Source organism: Lepisma saccharinum, chromosome 8, assembly GCF_977018435.1.
Source record: "Lepisma saccharinum chromosome 8, izLepSacc3.1, whole genome shotgun sequence".
NCBI classification, from domain to species: Eukaryota; Metazoa; Arthropoda; class Insecta; order Zygentoma; family Lepismatidae; genus Lepisma; species Lepisma saccharinum.
Genome location: NC_139236.1, coordinates 36,444,279 through 36,465,047, shown reverse-complemented (window position 1 = coordinate 36,465,047; position 20,769 = coordinate 36,444,279). Strand labels below are relative to the sequence as shown.

Sequence of the window (20,769 nt, the reverse complement as noted above, 5' to 3'; positions counted from 1 at the left end):
GATAACTTTTGCACTTGAATTGCACGTACTTGAATTAGGTACGAAGAATTTCAACAAAGTTTCTAGCGTTTTTAAAGTACATCTAGATGAAAAACTATGAAAGCCATAAAGAATCACGAAGTCATTGCGGAGAAAAAGTCTCCCAAATCTTTTCCTTTCTTATGTACAACCTGGCAATCTTCTCCCAAAACTCCAGCCGAGAAAGCTTGGCTTGCTCGCGTGACGCAATTATCTCGACCAAGCCAAAGGAAATGTTGTAACCTGTCCAAACAATTGAGCTCATAGAATCATCACGGATGGAAGAACCGCGGAGGAAGAAGAAAAAAAGAAAAAGAGTCCAGGAATTGGTGGTGGTCTCTGGCGGTAGACTTCTTTCTTTATAAAAATCTCCGACAAGAAAGAGAATAAAGACCATCAGTATCCCTTTCGTGTCTTTTATCTTTTGTCTTTCGTTTACATAAGCCTCCTGCAGGAGCGTGCAACTTTAGCAAGTCTGGGAGGAAAGAATTGAAGAATCTTTAGCAAGGATTTGCATGTTGCGGAGTTTAACAGCTCTACTCGTTTATGTGTCGTTTCAGTAAGAACTGGGAGGTTTTTGTTGAACTGAAACGAAAGTGTGATGCACGGACATGGCATTATAATAGTACTTCAAACCCAGGGTTTGAAGTAAAGGGGATCATGGACGTCCTAAAAAATTATTAGGTCAGGCCGTTGACATAATGTCGAATAGTGGAAATAGTAGAAATAATAATCAATGTTATAAACCAATAACAAAATTCTTACTTTATTGCTAATTTATTGTTATTATTATTATTATTATTATACGGGGGGAATTATAGTCATGATGTTTTCCTCGTGAGACTTCTCACGTAATAATCTTAATTGTTAGAATTTTGGAAACTCATGAAACCAATTACATTTATATATTTTTTAACTGAACGGTAAATATGAAAACATGAAGTTCTAACCTGCTTCCTGCATTTGCACTAAAATTATCCATTGGTTTGTTTTGCTGGAATACTAACTAATACATCTTTATTTCCGCTTCTTCTAATTGGTAATGAAAGATGCAAATTATCAGGGAGGGTCGACTGTTAGATCCACAGGACCGCCACCAAAAATGAACCTTGCCACTGAATGGATTTAAAGGCATATAATTGCACAGTAACTCACGTTACACTAAAAGTGACATCTTGGTAATATCTTGAATTCAGTAAGAAATTTCTGCTCCCTCTTTCCATTTTCCAAAGTATAAATTGTATATGTTGTACAAACAAAATTAAATAATACAAGAGTGTAGACAATAAGATTACAAAATCAATAACTTTCCTAAATTAAACGAAGTGTTGATCTCTCACGTCACATAGCGTTAGTCACTTACAGCAGATTCTTAGAAGGAAACACGTGCTCTAGGCCACTATCGAGGTAAGCAGCACCATAACAGAGAGTGTCTGTGGCATTAACACAGATACATGCTGGTTGCACCTCTCTTCCAAGTAGTATACCCAGACTAACGAAGTTCTGGCGTCTAGGTGTAGACTCACAGTCAGTATAATCCTCTGCGGTGCTTGCGTTGTGTTCTGTCGTACATGTGCGTGTATGATGGTATCTTCATACAATTCAACCTATCACAATTTATCATCATCTTCGCGATTAGCCAAAAGTGTCAGATAAAAATAAATAAACCAATCAAACGTGCTGATTACTCATGTACTGTCATGAACCCCAAAATACAATTTTTTTAATATTATGTTTCGTGCGAATTACTCTACAATAATTATATGAAACCATTGAAGAAACTCTAAAAAAAGAACACAAATTTCCAGGCCGTAATTCGAACCCGGTAAGATCATGAAAGGATCACTCCTCAACGCACTCGATCACGAGGCGGGTTTATGCTAATAGCAACAACATAAGGGAATGATTATATTAAACAGACCAATCAGTCTTATCTGAGTCATCCATTGGCTATTGGTGTGATACGAAGTTCTAAGATCGTTTCAACTTGCATATAAATATGATTCTTTTCGCAACTATTATAGGATATTTACAAGATGTTAAAATAATAACCTAATATAAGCAAATTGATACCCTTTCATGAACTTCTAACATATCTATTCGCAATTGTTCATGCACATTTCGTGTGACGTTCCAGTCGTTCATTTTATCTTACTTTCGAATATCCATTTATAAAGCCAGACACTGAGCTGTATGAGCGGATTATTGATTGATTGATTGATTTAGTTTATTTTACTTCGCGTTTTGTGCCTCTTGGCTAATTTGCAAAGATGGGGATGAGTGGTGAAATGATGAAATTAATGAATGGACATTCACAAACAACCAAGCCCGAGCGGGATTCGAACCCGGGGGCCCTTGGCGTCGTAGCGCGATGTGCTAACCACTCACCACAAGGTAAAGCATGAGCGGATTATTATACCTACAATCCACTACGAACTAGAATCTCTCTGACGCCGCTATATATATATCCCGTCTTATACGAATCCTCTTTTTACACACACAATCCGCCTAAATACTATACAACTACATTCACCTGGAGGCTATCTTTGTGTTCATTTTTCAGCATTTGTCAACATGCAGAAAGAGAAATACAATTCGTACACGTGTCAGTTTTTCACGCGTGGGATGGGGGTCGATGATCTGTGAATATATACAATCAATGGCGTATTTAAATGGTTACTACAAATTATTGAATTAAAATTTTTAAATTTTGCAATATATGGCCCTCATATGACGAACATCTTACAGTACAAGCACAATGCAGTAGTGGAATATGCAGACTTGTAATACACTTATTTATTAATTTCATGCAAATCATTGATAACATTCAGTTTTAGAAAAAGTCTCGGCAATGAACTTCAAATAATTGAAGCAAAGCAGAGGATTGAATACGTTCATTCCATCATCAAGGAAAGAATACACAACCTCAGTAAAAGCGTATCAAAATGTAATAGAAATGGTTGAAAAATGAAAATTATCAAACGGGAATTAGTTGTGCAAATAACAATCAATCAGGGCGAAGTTTTGATTTTTAATTAAGTTATTTGGTTTATTTTACTACGCTTTTCTCCTACTTTTGGCTAATCGCTAAGATTAGGATGAGTTATTATATGATGAAATTGATTAAGGGACATTCACAAAGAGCACCCATGCCCAGGCTGGGATTCGAATCCTGGCTTCTTAGCTTGTCGTGATAATCACTACGTCGCGGAGGTCGGCCAATCAGAATGAAGAAATGCATCATTACGTGATTCCCCTGTGCCACATAAACGCCGGCAAACCTTCAAAGTGCATAGAGGAAAGCAAAGCGAACAACTTTCCTTTGTTCATTGGGGTCTCGTTGCAAGCTATCCACAAAAAACCGGTATATTGTATCCTGCATTTATGCTTCCATGTGGCACAGATTGCCAACCCTGTATAGTGATGTGTGTGTATCATGTATAATCTAATAATATAACGCATTTATTTTTCCAAATTAAATTACTTAAATAAAAAGAGCTGCATGTACAAGTCAGTAAAGCGTCTTACTACTATGTCTTAGACTTGCGTTCAATTCTCGGTGTGGATGATCTCAAGTAGGGGTATTTTTGTGTCTCTATCCTTGGATAAGCAGCTCTGAGCCTAGATCGACAATGTGTGGGGCCTTACCTCCACAGTCCCTTGAGCGTGTAAAGTAAAAAGGGACAACTGTGTCACTTAAAATATTTATACATGTATCTTTACCAGAAATTAATTTCTCTAAAAATATAAATTATTTTCTCATTCCTTGCTGCCACGTGAAAGTAGTGCCACGTTTCGATCCCCCCAACCTATCCTCGGAATTAATAGAAAAGTATGTCACAAGCATAACCTAGTTCCCAAAATGAACATTTCTCTACTTCTTACATGACGAACATGAATGTAGTTTTAGGATCGTCGAGGTTAGAACCACAAAAAGGTGATAATAAAAATCATCTGCGTATAGCTATCGTCCGTTGTACATTTACCGATCTGAAATTCTGGGACGAATTCTACATCTTTTATTTTAGTTTTTGCAACAACCACGAGTTATTTGTCTTTGTAAGTGGGTCATATATGTAGACCGTCCACTGTCTGTTGGAAAGAGTTAGTAATAAAACAAGAAGAAAACGGGGAAAGATAAAATATTGACAACACTGTCAATATATGCAGCTTAAGATAAAGGAATCGCATTTCTCGGTGGTTCTTACCAGAAGATGGCGAAGCAAGATTTATGTAGAAACTTTTTGGTTTTTTGTAACTTTCTCTGGTGGGAAAGTAGAAGAAAGTGAATGAAACGTAGAGCGTGATGAAGTATGGCCCACTGAAGAAAAATAATACGAGAAACAAGACGGAAAAATACGAGAAGAGATCTTAGTGCATGCTGGCGCTGCTAGATGGCAGTGCGAGTTCAGAAATCCATACAAGACTGCAAGTGGCGTTATAAATCAATGTTTGTCTAATATAAGTCTTTCCGGTAAAAGAATAGAAGAAATGTAGGGAACAAAGAAGAAGAAACATCGTAACTGGTTCGAAAGAATGAAGAAAAACTATATGGAAATGAGGACACATCAAGGAATGTTTTAAAGAAGAAGTATCACATAGTATGGAAAAGATGTAAGAAGAGATATTGGTGTATAACCAGAGAGCAGGTCTAACATTACCAATTTGGAATATCCACGTAGACCATTTAAATTAGTCCAGACATTTTCCGTTAATTTTTTTTAGCCATTTTTGAAACTTTCTTGTAGAAATTTGATCTAATAATTTCTTAAACCAGTAGTGGAAATTAATCGACTCTTGTTCTTGATATATCACGAATATTTAATGTGAGTTCATATTCAACATAATTGATTTCGGGAAAATAGAGTAAACATCTAACATTAAACAACCAACTCTTCTGCAGACGATTAACACTACACAATAAAATTCCATTGAGCATAAGAGTAAATGGTAATGCCCCACTGTTGACGTCTAGAAAAAGGCTATTAATTTTGACGTGCATTAAGTAAATATACAGCAATAACAAAGAAAGTGAAATAAAATAACGTTTCAGTTCATTATAGTTAGGTAACTTGCAAAAGTTTTTGTTCAAAAAAATATTGGTGCTTGTTTCCGAAAATATTAGAAAGCCGTTCCATAACCTATGTGGTTGTACAAATGCTATTTTAGTAGAGACATTTCGCTTCAAAAAGTAAATTTAAATGGAAGCAAATATAGAAAATTAATGTCAGTACGTACTGACGACTAATTATAAGAACTATATTTGCTTTTTCTTGCTAACTTATTCCATTCTACCGAGTATACACTAATATACAAAAATATCAAGTACGTTTGTATAACAGTATCTTGTAGAACTTTTTTTTTCGGTTAGTGAGAAATCATAAGTAGGATTATTCAAAATGATGTCGAACTACTTTAAATACTTACTGTAATAGAAGTTTATAATTATTTAATGAAAATGGTATCAAATTATTTATATGTAATAATAATAATAACCCGTGCCGCAACAGTCCATTGAGGGCCCGGGCCTCCATACCGACGGTTGGTCTCACTCCCACCTGATACTACTCACTCACTCACCCGAGCTGAGAGATCACCCAACCAGTTACGAAGTGACGTGAGGCAGTGGCGTCTATGAACCCTGAACTTAAGGCGTTGTCAAAGAATGAATGTTAACCCCTCCCCCTCTCATTTCTGTGACCTAATATTACTCATTTTCTACGAACATTTTTGGTGTAAATTTAGAAATATTTAGAAAAACATTAAATTACATAAATTATTTAAAATGAAGTAAATACTTCATTTAAAATATTAATATTTTTGAAGGGTAAGGATAAGCAAGGACTGTTTAAACGAGAAAATTAATGTTCAATACTTCGCCATACAATTAATTTTTAAAGCAGCAGTTTGCAACCAGAGGGGTTCGTGGAACTCCCATTACCCCTACAAAAAACACCCGGGACATAAGAATGACCCGTTCATTGAAAAATCGCTAAAATGCACATTCCCGGTTTTTCCCCTTACCCTTCATTTATCCTTCCAAAAAGTAAATTTTGAAAAATCAACTGCTCATTACTTACAGTTACTTGAATTCCAGCTTTATTCTTCTTTCTTTAAAGAGAAGTGCGCTGATCACCGCCTCATAGAATTTGGATTTATCCCCTTCTCTCAGCTTTTAAAGTAATTCTTTCTCGATGGAGATAATTCAACTGACCACTCATTACAGAAGATCCATTGTATGTCTGAGCAATTAATTTATCCCCACACTTATATTTATCCATTATTTCAGTCACGTGACTAAAAAGAGCTCCTGCAGTTTTATCGGCGCTCATGTCATGAAACCCAAGAAATCTTTCAATGACTTTTTTCTGTGAGTCCGAAAAAAAACGTAACATCGTTGACACCTGAGATTTATTGCTAATGTCTGATGTTTCATCGGCCATGATAGCCACAAAGTCTGTGTTTTGAATTTCATTGTAGATTTCATCTCTCAGAACATCGAAACTGAATTTATTAAATAATTTTGAATGCCTGCCGAAGTACCGCGAAAAACTGTAGAATTTAATAAATGTTATTTTAATGAGGGATCAAACTCGACACTTGCAATAAGGAATTCCATGTAATTGCCGTTGTTTAGAGATGCTGCATTTTCCTCATGGCCTCGGAATGGCAGTTCTTGCTTTGTTAAATAGTAGACGGCGTTAATCAACCTCTTTAATATTTCCCTGTTCTTTTTTACTTTTTCATTGTGTAGCTCTGTTTCAGATTTTCGTTGAGTATCCAAAATACCGTCAATTCTAGTAGGGGTGGCAACAAAACTACTAAATTTAAAGAACCTAGAAAGATGCAATTCAGACTCACTGTGTTTCTTCACTGCAGTATTGAGATGATTCAAATCCGCATACCCTTGATAATTCCAAACACCTTTTTTAGTCGAAAGTCGGGACGGGATATTTTTTAAATCCCGACATTCGGGACGGGAAATGTTCGAAATTTTCGGAACCTCTTGAAAAATCTAATTCTACACGTCATTTTCACCTTAAGTGATTGTTTTTGCATTTCTGATACAAAAACTAAGAATTTCCGATAAGTTCCAGACATTTGCAATGCCGAAAACATCGAGAATTAACAACTTTTTACAATGACCATTCGGTATTTCCCGACTGCTCGGGATCCCGAAAAAGTCGGGAAGTCATTTCCCGAAGTCGGGATCGGGACAGGAATTTTTTTTCCAGATCCCGGTGCCGACTTTTCGGGATCCCGCACTCCCCTAAGAATAATAAACATGTTCAACAGTAAAATTTATTCACCACTACACACTCGCAAAGCCAGTCTGAAATTTCATAGAGTTCTTTTCGAAAATGTCTCTCAAAACCTTTTCCAGCACCACTTTTTCCTTTAACATATGTTGACATCGTGAGATTCGGACATGGTCGACCACTGTCAATCACTTGTTTCTTCTCTGAATACGAAAGCGAAGAAAAGGAATCATTTAAATAGTTTTGCACAACACTTTTACTATTCTCCATCTTAAAATAATCACATTACTTCACACCACACGTTTAAAAAATAATGCACAACAATCACGAGCAAAACAACGCGGAACGCGGGGTGAATGAAAGCCAAACCGTTGGGAACAAATACAACGCCTTGAGAAGCTAACCATGGTGGTGGGTGGCAGGATGCGCATGCGCGGTCATCCTATGTTTCGGCAGTGGTAAGACGTTGTATTTCCTCTCCAACGCCCTGGCAGTGCGGGACCGATCTGCCTGCCTGACAACCACTGTGCGCTGCGCCGCGTTCGTAAACTACCGGGCGCTCGAAACTGACAATTAAAGAAAAACACTCAAAATCGTAATTTATAAAAGTACAGATACTTTCTTCTTTATTTCATTTTCCTTTGGCCGTTGACACACGACTTACACACCCAGAGAAATCGCCACTGACGTGAGGTCAGCACGACGAACGCCCAGTCGTTGTTGTTAAGTTTCCATGACCGGATTACGCTACAAATTCGTAGCTCTCCAACTTCCTCACGATGGTGGGCGGCCACATATATAGAAGTTTTCGATGGTCTCCAACATTTCCCGGTCGATCAGTTATGCATTCTCGTAAGATCTTTAAGGTAGGAAGGAGGCATCGGATAAACAGAGATTCACAAAACGCCAAATGAAAAAATATGTATATTGGTGTAATCGGGAGATTTTCCATGGGAGCCACAGCTATATAGAAGCTTTAATGATTACATTTCCTGTGTGTTGTCGAGGTTTTTAATAACCCTGCATATTCACCGTTTGGTCTCTTTGCTGGCACTGCCGAATTAATAAAGTGACACTCTACAACTTGCAGTTTTCAGGGTATATTTCCTAGCCTAAACCGCGAATCTCAAGCGTGATGACTGCAATATATATACTCACGTTGTTCACATGTGAATTTTAACACTGCCTGTGCAGAGTTCTCGGATAATAGCTGATATTGTATAAGCAGTGCGTCAGCCAGCTTTTGTCTCTCCTTTGTGTAAACTACCTTTCAGCTTCTTCGTGCACTGTTAACGACAGTGTCAAGTTCATAAACAACTTCTTTCTTCTTCTACATGAAAGTATTCTATATTTTGTCATATAGAATCATGCTCGACTTTTCACACACAGAAATAAAATTGTGTGTGTTGCAAATATTATAACAATTATCTCTCATTTATCTTAAGAACCGGTAAATCGTTCAAATTCAGAATTATCTGCATTTATTAATATATTTCTGATGTATTAACCTAGTCCATGTTTGATGACCAGATTCTCACAGCATAATGTCCAGGTGAGTTCCAGATAGGTTCCCTTGCTATAGAGCTATACTGTCACTCTCATCTTCAAGGTGGAGTGAGTTACGTCAGATCTCAAAAGCTTGGACACCATTGCACAACTCACCTAGTTATATCCCGAGAAAATCTGTCCATCATTCGTCACTAGGAAAGCTTCAAGACTTGCTAGTTAATATTTGTGAAAATTTCATAAGCTATTTGTGAAATGTTCAGTTAAATAATTGAAATAACTGAAAGATAACGAATTGTCGTGCTCTTAATAAGCGAATTGTATTTTTTTTAAATATTTTATCATTAGGTTGTGTATATTTAGGAATTTACTTGAATTTGCGTTGTACTGTCAATTCAATGATAATGTAACATGTTTTCACAAGTAAACTATAATAAATTTCAAATTTCATTTTACTTGAAGTTTCTTCATCCACGAGAAGAAATGTGTAACAGACAAAATGAATATGTTACAATCATCAGGTGAATGATTGTAAACTGAATGTTAAAAATGTATTCAAGAAAATATAAATAGAATAATAATTTACATTGTTTTTCAGGTATATGGTAAGTTTGGTACAGATAAAAAAAGTAAATAAAGTATTGAAGGTAACAAATCATATCAGATTATATTTGTGTAACTTCTCAATTACTTGCTTATTAATAATGTATTGTGTAACATTTGCAACTGCTATCATATATGAAGGATTTCATTGGTAACTTTGTTGAAAGTTATGTCTGTGTTATAACATGTCACATTTTCCAAATCTATAATTAATTTTTGTTGGTTTGTGGGTGTACATTCAGAAATGTTATGCCGAAGAAATGTCAATATTTACCAAAATATTTGTGCTAAAAATTTTGCCGAAAATAGAACAAAATTCTGCTTTTCTAAAGAAGAAAAACAATCCCTGCTGCTTCTGTATTTTGAAAATGTTCTGATATTTTGAAAATTAAATTGGTTTTACTATTTCTTTTTGTAAGAAAGTTTGTATAGCAGCAGTAAGATTATCAAATAGGTGTAAACTGATTGTTACATAAAATTGTTTAGTTGCATGAATGAATAGGAGGTGTGGGTGAGGCGTAGTAGTCAGTGGATTAGAACCTCTTACAGAGGTTACCATGGTCACGGTAACATCCGGGCATCCACTACCTTATTCCTGTTTTTCAGGTCCACCGGTCGAAGTGGGGGTTACCATGTACGTGCTCAGCATAAGCTCCCTCTCTGAAGTCAAAATGGTACTACGGCTCTTTTATCTTTACACACTTTTGAAATTGCTGCAACCAACCATATACCTCCTATTTTTTATGTGAGGCAATTATAGCATGACCATATTTTTTATTCCTTTTATTATCATTATTATTATTACTATTGTTTTGGCTGGTGGTCGAGTACTTTTTAAGTGCTAGTGGAAAACATTTTAGAAGATGGCTGTTCACATAAATTTGCATTTTTTTTACTTACCATGTTCTACTGGTTACTAGTTCCTCATTTAATAATTACAGAAAACGTGCACTACCTGAAAGAAAAGAAAATCAAATTTGAATGCAAAATTATACCCAAAATTTTATTTAAATTATGTTGAAATTTAAGATAATGAACAATTTTTAATGTCAATCTAATAAGTGTACACAACAAAATCACCAGTAATGTTGTGATGGCTACACTAACATGGGAATATTTTTTTTATTCAGTTCTCAATTTAGTTTACAATTCAGTTTCTTCTAACAAGTTACTTGTTTTACGATGGGTAAAATGGGAAAGAATTCAAGTTGAACACTTGCATCCAAAAGAACTCGCCCATTCCAGACAAAAACGTTATTTTTTAAAGTAGTCTGTAGTGCCACAGAATATATCGCGTGCATGGTGACCTTGGGTGGGGACAGGAAAACAAAAAACAAAGATAAATAAGAAAAGCAAAGAAAGAGAAAAATGTCTTTTGTTAGAACCCTAAAAATTCAAAATTTTATTCCCCCACTTCTTTAATACGCTCTATCGTTACAGGTCCACCGGTGGAAGTTGGCGTCACTATGTACGTGCTTAGTATCAGCTCAGTTTCCGAAGTTCTGATGGTACATGAGTATATCAAATTCCCACCGTGATCAGGTGTTTTGGCTGTCAAAAAAAGACTATTTAAAGAAAAAATATACTTTCCCCATCATATCTCACTCAAAGATACCTAATCCCTTTCCCCTCTATTTCCTATTCTCCTTCAAAGCGGAGGTCTTTTCTCTTTCTCTCTATGAGGACAGAACAAAATGGTGAATGACACCACTCATGTCCCAAACAGACACATCTTTCATTATATGTATACATGTTTTGTTGAAGGAAAAAACCGAAGCCTCTCTTCTTTCTTAATCTGTCAAAGATACACTCCGCCTTTTCTTTCTTGACTAATCAGGGGCGGGCAAACCGGGTCACATGACCTCGGTACACGCCCACAAAAATACTTACTGATGACTTTTTTTCTAACCCCCTACAGCTTCTATCCTTCTATTTTTCTTGGTCGCGAAACGGGAACTCTACAACGTTCCTTGGGATTATGCATGACGCTACACAGGCTCACTGACGTCTTCCTGGTTTTCTTTATACAAAAAAGGATAAAATAAACAACTGAAGTGCAAGGGCATATTTTGAATAAATTATGTATTACCTAAGAACATAAAAATATGCTGCTTATCGACAATATGATGGCTAGCCTAGAACTATGGCTCCTAAACTAACAATAATATGTAGTTGAACGAATCCTTTAGCAAATTAGCTTAACTGAATGAAGATTTCATTTTTCAAAATCTAACCTCATGTTACTATTTCTCAAATAAGTTTCAACGAGTCATGATTATAATATATTGAACATATCAAGTTTTATACTGTTCTTTCTTGATAGAAGTCGCTCAACTACTTGCATAATAGTTTATTTACAAATTCATGGTTGCTTAAATATAGTGAGAAAATTAAATTTGTCAAATTTAAATATGTACAATATTTTAACTGTAAATAGATTAAGTTTAGCAAACATTAAATCTTACTCGAAATAAAATTTACATCTGCAAGGTGCCTAGTCTAAGTTTAAATAGTAAGGTAAAATTCCTATTAATTTTTCAGTGTTGTTAGATAATTTATGATAAAATGGGATAAATATGCGACCTCCTCACAAATTATTAAATATTGTCATTTGATATTAATTTAAATTACCACGCTGCGTTAATGAAATTGTTATAGAATAAATAGTAATATGTGCAAATTAAATTCAGAATGTTTATTTACATACTAATTACATGGTAAAGTAGTCAAAATTGAAAAATATTGAGTTCAAAATATTTTTCGTTGTATATCTTAGGCTGGTTTTGTAAAGAAACGTTTGAGCTCATTTTGGACATCTCTGAAGTGTTTACTGCAAATGTTTGACAATGTTCAGACAAAATCAATTTGTAGCATGCAAAAAAATTGAGAATATACTATAAACTCAATGCCTGTCTAATTAAAGAAAAATTACATATACATTTCTAAATTGGTAAACTGTTGCATTTTTTGTCTCTTCTGTCAATGCCAGTAAGTTTGCTTCACACTTTTTCGCATAATATTTACTAAGTCACTGGGGGACATTTTCACACTTGTTACTTACAACTATAGGTAATACCGATTAAAATTACAATAATAACCTGCACTTCAGTTGAAACTATTAGTATTATACACTCAATACTTGTCTCAAAATTTTCAAAACATGCATACAATTGAAATTATATATATTTATTTGGAAGAGAAATATTAAAATTCGGTGATCACGTAACCTTTCGACCTTTTTTCTAAATAAGCGAATTTCTGAAACTTAACCGGTAAAATATTGGAAAACTCGTTCACAATTAGGAAGACTTCAAGAAGTTGTGTATTTAATCAGACAAATAGGCTGATGTGAGGTCAAAGTTAGGTCAAACCCTGTGCGGGAGTTCAAGGTCACCACAGAACGTGACTCAGTGTGACCAAAAGCGTATGCTATATTTATTTAGTTTATTATTTATTTTCTTTAGTTTTGTAAACCTTTTATTTCTGTGGTTTTTTGAAGTAGATTTATGTTTAACATTATTTTTTGTGCGTGAAAGATTGAATGTGTGTTTGTACGCGTGTGTAAGAGTGTCCTATTATCATGTTTTCTTCTGAGAAGGGTGCGTGCATGTGTGGAAGCTTCAGTTAATGTGCGCGTGCGAAGCGTGAAATACCACGCACATGCACGGGCACATTTCTACAGTTTGAAGGGGGACTTTTTATTTGTGTACGTTTTAATTCTTTCACACGGCAGGTATTTCCTAACAATTGCACTTTAGCCAGTAGTGCCTGGGAAAGATATTCCTGTACATGTTGCTTTATTTAAAAACATGTATCCTAACTGTTACATTTAGAAATGTATATATTTGTAGAATTTCTGGTCTCGACTTTCCAATTGGAAACTGAAGGTGCCAAATTTGGGGGTAAAAATTCAATCGTGTAACAACCTACTTGAGCCATAAAAACTTGAAATTCTGCATTCCATCATGATTATTTTGTCATACTCGTTTCGTCGAGGTTGAAAAATCTATGACCATCATATTGACAATCACATGATATTTTCTTTATGTTATATGTCAACAGATACATAGAAACAATTATGTGTACCCTCCATAATATTTAAAAGAACACGAGAATCTAAACAACGAATTGAGAGGAATATATTGTGACTATAAAAAAATATTTGACAGCCATTGCAATAAACTGAAGAGCAAAAAATAGCACATGTAAAATTAGTTCAGGACGAAACTCGATCATTAACTAAAATATTATTATAACTTCGAAATAGTCTCCGATAGCGAAAATCACAGCAAAAAAAATTTGAAATATACTGATATACATTAATTGAAACAATAAATACATGTCATAGAACGTGAATGGCGATTTTTCGGTTATCAGCAAAAGAAGGAAATAATAATGGACAAGAACCAAGTGCTTACCTAGGTATAATCAGTTTAGACTTTAAATGGTAATTGTATGGTAACGGGAGAATAATACCGTATATTTAACTGAAATAATTGGTTTTGTAAGCTGTGTTATATTCATACCTGCAAGATGTTGATGCACTTAAGTCTAGTGAACTACATTTAGAAAAAAATAAGATTTTTCAAAACAATTCTGCCGATTGAACTCGATTGATTAGTTATACCTGTCAACATTTTTTGATAACAATGTAGAGTTAAGTAGCTAATTACGTAGTTTACCATAATCAATCTCGAAAAAATGCTATTACTGACTATAATATATTAAAGAGTACAGAGGGGATAAATTTTAAAAAAATTGTATGTGCCTGAAATATAAATTTAATAGCAGTCACGGCCAATCCATTGGCTTCCATAAGAGAAGTTTTCCATCAACTTTATCAGAAACAAGAGAGCATCTACCTGTGTTGTGTGGGCCGTCCCGCACTGCAGTCATGACGCTGGAACTCAGCCAGGTATCCTGTCGGCAGGCAACCACATTGTACGTCCCCGCTGTGCGCAAAACATGGCATCCCAGGATACATTCTCTCGTAATTAAATTACAGTGTTGTCTCTTTCCACCGCTTTTGGAATATATATATATTAAATAGTAAGAGTACTAAGAGTAAAATACTTGATGAAATGCAGAATTTAATATGCTTAAATTACTCATATGTAAAGAAATAAAAAAACAGAGTATAGTTTGAGGTTGTTATGTGTCAATGTCCTACGTATTTTGAAAAATAAATATAATTTTGTTTTCATTCCTGTACATCGTGACACAAACGTATGTTTTTAAATTTTACTAGTCACAAACCAAATTCAAATTACTGTAAACATAATCCCTATAGTTTGTTTAAATGTTCAAAGCAATTCCACATCTCTGTATTTTGAAATATGGAAATACTGACTGATATTACGCATCAGTAATTTTCCCAGGCATTACTGTACATAATAAATTATTTTTTGTATGAGGGTGTTAAACACATTAAGACTCAGGATGCTCGTATGTAAAATATGTTTCTATACCGTAAGAGATGAAATTATAGAATATATTCACGTGTTTTGCAAAATAAATATTGGGATCTATATTCCCATGTGCAAGAGACGAGTTATTAAATTGTAAAAGCCAGGATTTTACCTGTTGTCTGAGCGTCCTATTCTTATGCGTTTCTGATATTGGTTTTGCAATAAATTTCCTAAAAGTCGATTGCACTATTTTATTTCATAACCTCTTTTACACGTTAACATACATGCACACGCACACATTAAGAGCTCTTTCAACCATGCTTAGGAGGTATTTCGATTACTATGCAACTCTTTGTAAATAATTCACTAATTAAAATGTTAAATTGTTCGTTATTCGTTTGTTTTTAATGTTTTGTGATAGCGTTGGATAATGAAATTATTCAAATTTACAAGTCAGTGTCCACGAAGAAGGAATTGTATTTTTAAAGAACACCTGTTAATGTGTATAATAATTATTTTGTTCTTCATGATTGTGTGACATGTCACGATGTACTTTATGTGTCACGCAGATAACTAATGTAAAATGCACATTTCATAATCACTTGTATCGATATACATGTTTCACTACCTTTATGTGTTCACAGCTTTTTAAATGTATTTACATATATGTATATACATATACATTATCGTTAACAAGTTCACCATTGCGCTTTCTGCTTAATCATGAGCTAATCCTAAGCATGGAGGAAGGGGAAAACAAAAACCTTTCTCTCTTCACTTCATCTCATAAACGTTACACAACTAACAGCTTTTCTTAAAACACAGACTTCTTTCGAAAATAATTAAATAGGATATAGAAAATTAGAAAACACATTTACTTTCTCAAACACATTGCGCCAAATCACGCATTTCATGAATGTTGTTTCTTTCATATATATATTGAGACATATATTTTTATATGATATTGTTTTGCCCTAAAAATAGATAAACCTTACTATAATGTGCTTACTCGCCTCCTACCTAATCCTATTTCCCTTTGATTGATTGTTTTTGTCTGCATGCAGTAACAACAAACAATAATCAAATCACTGTTTGTCCATTGTCAGTAGTCTGTTGTCAACTGCACTTTTTTTATTCTACTAAAAAATATATCTTTAACAATGCATTCTACTCTTAATCCATTTGAATGAAACACAGTTTTAATAAACTGCCTTCTCACACACTTGCTTATAAAGTAGATGCCTGATAAATCTCTTTGCATTAATTGATAACAAGTGTAAATGGAGTAATATGGTTTATAATAATATTCCTTGGCTGCCCAAATGAAAGGAGCTGGCGTCTTGTGATTGTGAACAACGCCTATTTTCCTTATTTAGTATAAGATACCTACAAATTTAATTGATGCAAATTAATTATATGCGTGTTGCATCAAATGAAGTCCAACTTTTACATATCCAACTGTTATTTCTTGCAACGAAACATTGGATATGATTTATAAATAATAAATTCATTAATTTTCAACTATTGAAAATTTTGTTCCAATATTATGAACCTTTCATTCTCATATTGAAAAATTAATGACACCAATCACACCGGATTCGCATTATGTTCAATAACTGTACCGAAAGCTAATAACAATGTACTTCGTTACTACTATATACTGTCTTGATTTCACGTATAAAAGCAGTCAAAATGAGCAATGAATGCGAGGTGAACTCTATTTAATGCGTATCTATACAATCGTTAAGTTCCTCCAATATTCATTCCTAATTATCTTCCTTTTAACAAAAACTTATGATTCCCGACTTCAAATGTAATGAAAAGTTTATGTTTTATATTTCAAAAATAGTCAACAAAATCAAACTTATTTTGTGATACATAAAATACATGTATTTCTACAATAACGAATATCTATTTTTCAAAATCAGTTCCAATAATCTTCATCAATTTGATATATTTAGATAATGAAAATTGAGAGAAATAGATTGATTGATAAGTCAAAGAATATTTAGGGGCAGTCAAGATTATGATATTTCAGAGTAAGTTTATAAGATTTAAATAGTAATATGGTACGTTTAAATCAAGCAGCTAAATTATCAATATGTTTAAATATAGATCCATATATATATATGTATCTGATTATTGTTCTAACCACTTTGTGTATGAATTACTTCACAAGCAGACATGGTAATTTTTAAAATATCTATTAATTTCTCTATCTCTATCTCTCTTATTTCCATTCCCTTCTTCCTTTGAACGCTTTTATTCACTATTTCCATCACATCATGCTGTTCATTTATTTCTTCACATCCACATCAATAGCTAGTGTATCGCCTGCACCTTAACCACATTTGTGTGTGTGTGTATATATACTACTGTTTGTGCTATACGTAGGCACCGTTTGTTGTGCATGACTGGTATGAAAGTTATGTTCGATTTACCATCTTACATGATCGTAGCTTTCATTGTTAGTGACACTTTTTGTCTTCGTTTTACATTGCCATTGTACAACTGTGCCTGTCTAATGTAATGTTTAAATGTTTATATTAACAGCAGACCCGCGTAGCAAAAACAACCTGTGGTTTACAGTGATTCGATTGTTTAGAAGTTATGCTCGTGTGTGTTGGTAGAATGTGTGTTTATTTACTAAAAAAATAATGTGTTTCTATTTATATGTTTGTGTACGAGCAACCACAGGAGCAGTGCGGGTCTTAGCAATATTTCTCCATTCTAATATATTTTCTTTTTTTTCTTTCCCCCTTTTTTCCCTCTTTCAAAAATAAAATGGTCGCTTGGACTAAAGGACTTCACGCTGGACTTCTATTTTCGCCAATTCTGGACGGATCCTAGACTGGCTTTTCGGAAGAGGCCTGGGGTCGAGACGTTGTCAGTGGGGTCGGAATTCATCAAGAATATTTGGGTGCCAGATACATTCTTCGTCAATGAGAAGCAGTCTTACTTTCACATCGCCACAACCAGCAATGAGTTCATCAGGATTCACCATTCCGGCAGCATAACCAGAAGTATTAGGTAAGTGCAAAATTTCTCTTCTTTGGAGATATTATGCTTCGATACAAATCCATATTCTTAATTTTTTTTAGCTAGGAGTATTAGCAGACTCAACGAACCTAATACAATGGCCTAACCTTGAAATAATCAATACAATTGTTGTGCTAGATAGTCTGAAATAGTATTGTAAATAACATACACTAATTAAAAAATATTCGTCCAAATGTTTGTGAGGAAATCCGCCATCTTGGACAATAGTATCGGCAATGTGTTCTTTATATAATTTTCACAAAGAAATTACTTGGGAGAAATACCTTTATATTAGAATTTACCTTATTTATAGAGCTAACTACCAACTGGCTGTAATATACGTATATGAATTATCACTATGTTATTCTAATCTTAATATGCCTGTTTCTTTAGCTTTCTTATCCTATTCCTCCTAATCAGTGGCGTAGCATGGGCATTTCGGGTGGGAACGCCAAGTCCGAAGGAAAGGTCGGCCCTTTTTTGGTTAATAATTTACTTATGGAATTAGTCGCCACAGGTGTTGTTTATTTGCCTGAAGTCAGCTGGGTTTGCAATAAAGCACCATCATCTATTCAGTTTTTAGCTAGAAAATTAGATGCCTCACTATGCAACAAATGTTTTGAACCCTCGGCATGACACAAATCATTATAAAACCTACCTGAATCACAAGCCTCTGGACAACAGTAGACGTCATTGTTGTGAATGATCCAACTAATGATTGATTTGGTTTATTTTACTTCGCTTTTCTACCACTTTTGGTTAATCGCGAATATGAATATGAGTGATGATGATATTGATGAAGGGACACTCACAAAGAACACCCGTGCTCACCCCGGGATTCGAATCACGGGCCTCTTTCGTCTTGGCGCGCTGTGCAAAACACTCTGACACGGAGGTGGGCGGATGATCCAACAATCGTACACTCTACTAACATAACAGTGCCGATTAGTAATTCAGACCACTGTTTATTACGTCTTGGGAATGCTGATAAACATTTTAAAATAATTTTGTCCAGAGACCATTCGATGTTACGAGTTTTCAAATGAATGCTAAACAATTCCATTGACACAATATTAAGCAGTTACATAATAACTAAAAAATAATAACCCGCAAAACTATTATTTTTTTATTATTATTAAGTGGTAGAGCAGCCACAGGCTGAACTTCTACCACGAGGACTTCAGCAACTTATTTGAAAAAAAACTGTGTTGATCTTTTAGTTTTTAATGCACATCGCTGTTCGTGCAATAAATTATACAATGCAGTGGCCATTAAGAAGTGCTATATTTCAGTTTGGTAAAGTTACGTCAGTCAATATTGCGTATTGTAGCAACACATAGCACGAGTGGCACGAGCGCGAAGAACCGGGTAGAAATTCTACCGCTGTCGTCAGCTTCAGAAGGCAGGAAGGGTCACGTGAACCAATCACGTAGCCCTCTGCTCCATACGCGGGCGTAAGAGAGAGCATTTGGGCGCGTGCTTTAGAGATCCAAGCTTTCCCTCCAGAAAGGCAGCAAGGAATATAGGGTTCTGTACGCCGAACCTGCTCGGCTTCCGGCCAGGAAAGGCATTTAAAAAAATGCTAGAACGAGTGTTGTTAGTGGAGAAGCGGATCGCGAGAAATAGCTATTATAATGCCATGAAGGTCAGACATATATGAAATTAGTCAAGATTTACTTTATATTTACGCATTTTTTAAATATTAAATCTGGGAACGCCGGGCATACGGGCGTAAAATAAATGAAGTTTTTTTTCGAAAATCATCCTCCCCAGTAGGTATTGGCATGGGAAGATTAGAGGCAGAGACATAGGTGTGCGCACGGGGGGTAAGGGGGCAGTTGCACCCCCCCAGGACATCCGCAGATTTTTCAACGGAGGGACAAGCAAGGTATTTTTCCATGGGGTATATTACCTTGATAATAGTGTTGCCCCCTCAAAAAACATCAATTGAATTTGAAATTATCGCATTAATGTAAATTACTTTGACTGAAATCAAATTATAGGCTACGTGTGAAATATGTATATACTTTTAGCTTGACATTCGATTTCTAAGGTGGAGGTGTGGCCATCCTTGCCCCCTTTCCTTCCAGACGCCCATGTCCCTACATTGTTCTACTTTCACCTAGAAATTTAGTGTGGAGGAATCTTATGGTTGGTATTAAACGATATTATACTCTTAAAGAAAATAAAGTATTTTCAAGCCAATTAAAGTTCAAAGCAACTACGGGGGAAGGGGTGCAGTGGCGCAACAAGAAAGGGGGGGCAATGAGCATTGCCTCTCCCCAACCTTGGATGGAAATCAATTCTAGGGGTGCAAGGGGGGGGGACATTGAGGTAACAGAAAACAAGACTAATAGAATCTAAAAGTAGCAGGACAAAAGGATACTCAAGATGGAATTAGTTTTCACGTCTTTCTTGCATTATTCCTTCCAAACGACCAAGAGCACCTGCAGGGAGTCACAGAGGGAAATTGCACCCTCGATATCAAATTTTATACAAATAAAAATACATTTCGTTAAATTTTCTTGCTCGCTTCGCTCGCAATTTTCTTCTTTTCTGTAATGCATTGTAAATTACCAGAGAGACATGGTATAACTATTAAGTACTTCAGACTCTTGCTGCTAAACAGTTTTGTCTTAAATGCATGAACACAATTGATTGGAGAAAAGAAGTGCTGCACATTTCAGAGACAATTTATTTATTTGTTATGGTGCCTCTATGTTGCTGCAGTTTGTATATACCCATCAATGCATCAATGCAATGAAACTAAAACAGTAAGATAGAATGACGTTTTTCTTTCCCGACTGTACTTTCATCAAAGCTTTTGCCCCCCCCCCCTAATCAGAGGGTCTGCGCACGCAATGGGCAGAGAGTATCCGGAAGAATTGTCAAATTAAAATAATGGTCCAGAAACTGAACCACAATCACGCGCACAC

At 35.1% G+C, this 20,769-nt stretch overlaps 1 protein-coding gene across 8 annotated transcripts in view; it reads left to right on the top strand.

The window, feature by feature from the left end:
* Nucleotides 1-20,769, top strand: part of Rdl (Resistant to dieldrin) — a 377,476-nt gene that overhangs the window by 244,217 nt on the left and 112,490 nt on the right. For 4 of the 8 annotated variants that reach the window (XM_083126520.1, XM_083126521.1, XM_083126517.1 and 1 more), the window contains exons 3-4: nt 10,827-10,894; nt 17,598-17,824. In XM_083126520.1, coding sequence (XP_082982646.1) covers nt 10,827-10,894; nt 17,598-17,824 — 295 coding nt within the window. Of the gene's footprint in view, nt 1-9,992; nt 10,061-10,826; nt 10,895-17,597; nt 17,825-20,769 lie in introns of all 8 variants that reach the window. The other 4 variants (XM_083126519.1, XM_083126515.1, XM_083126518.1 and 1 more) reach the window with 1 other exon arrangement.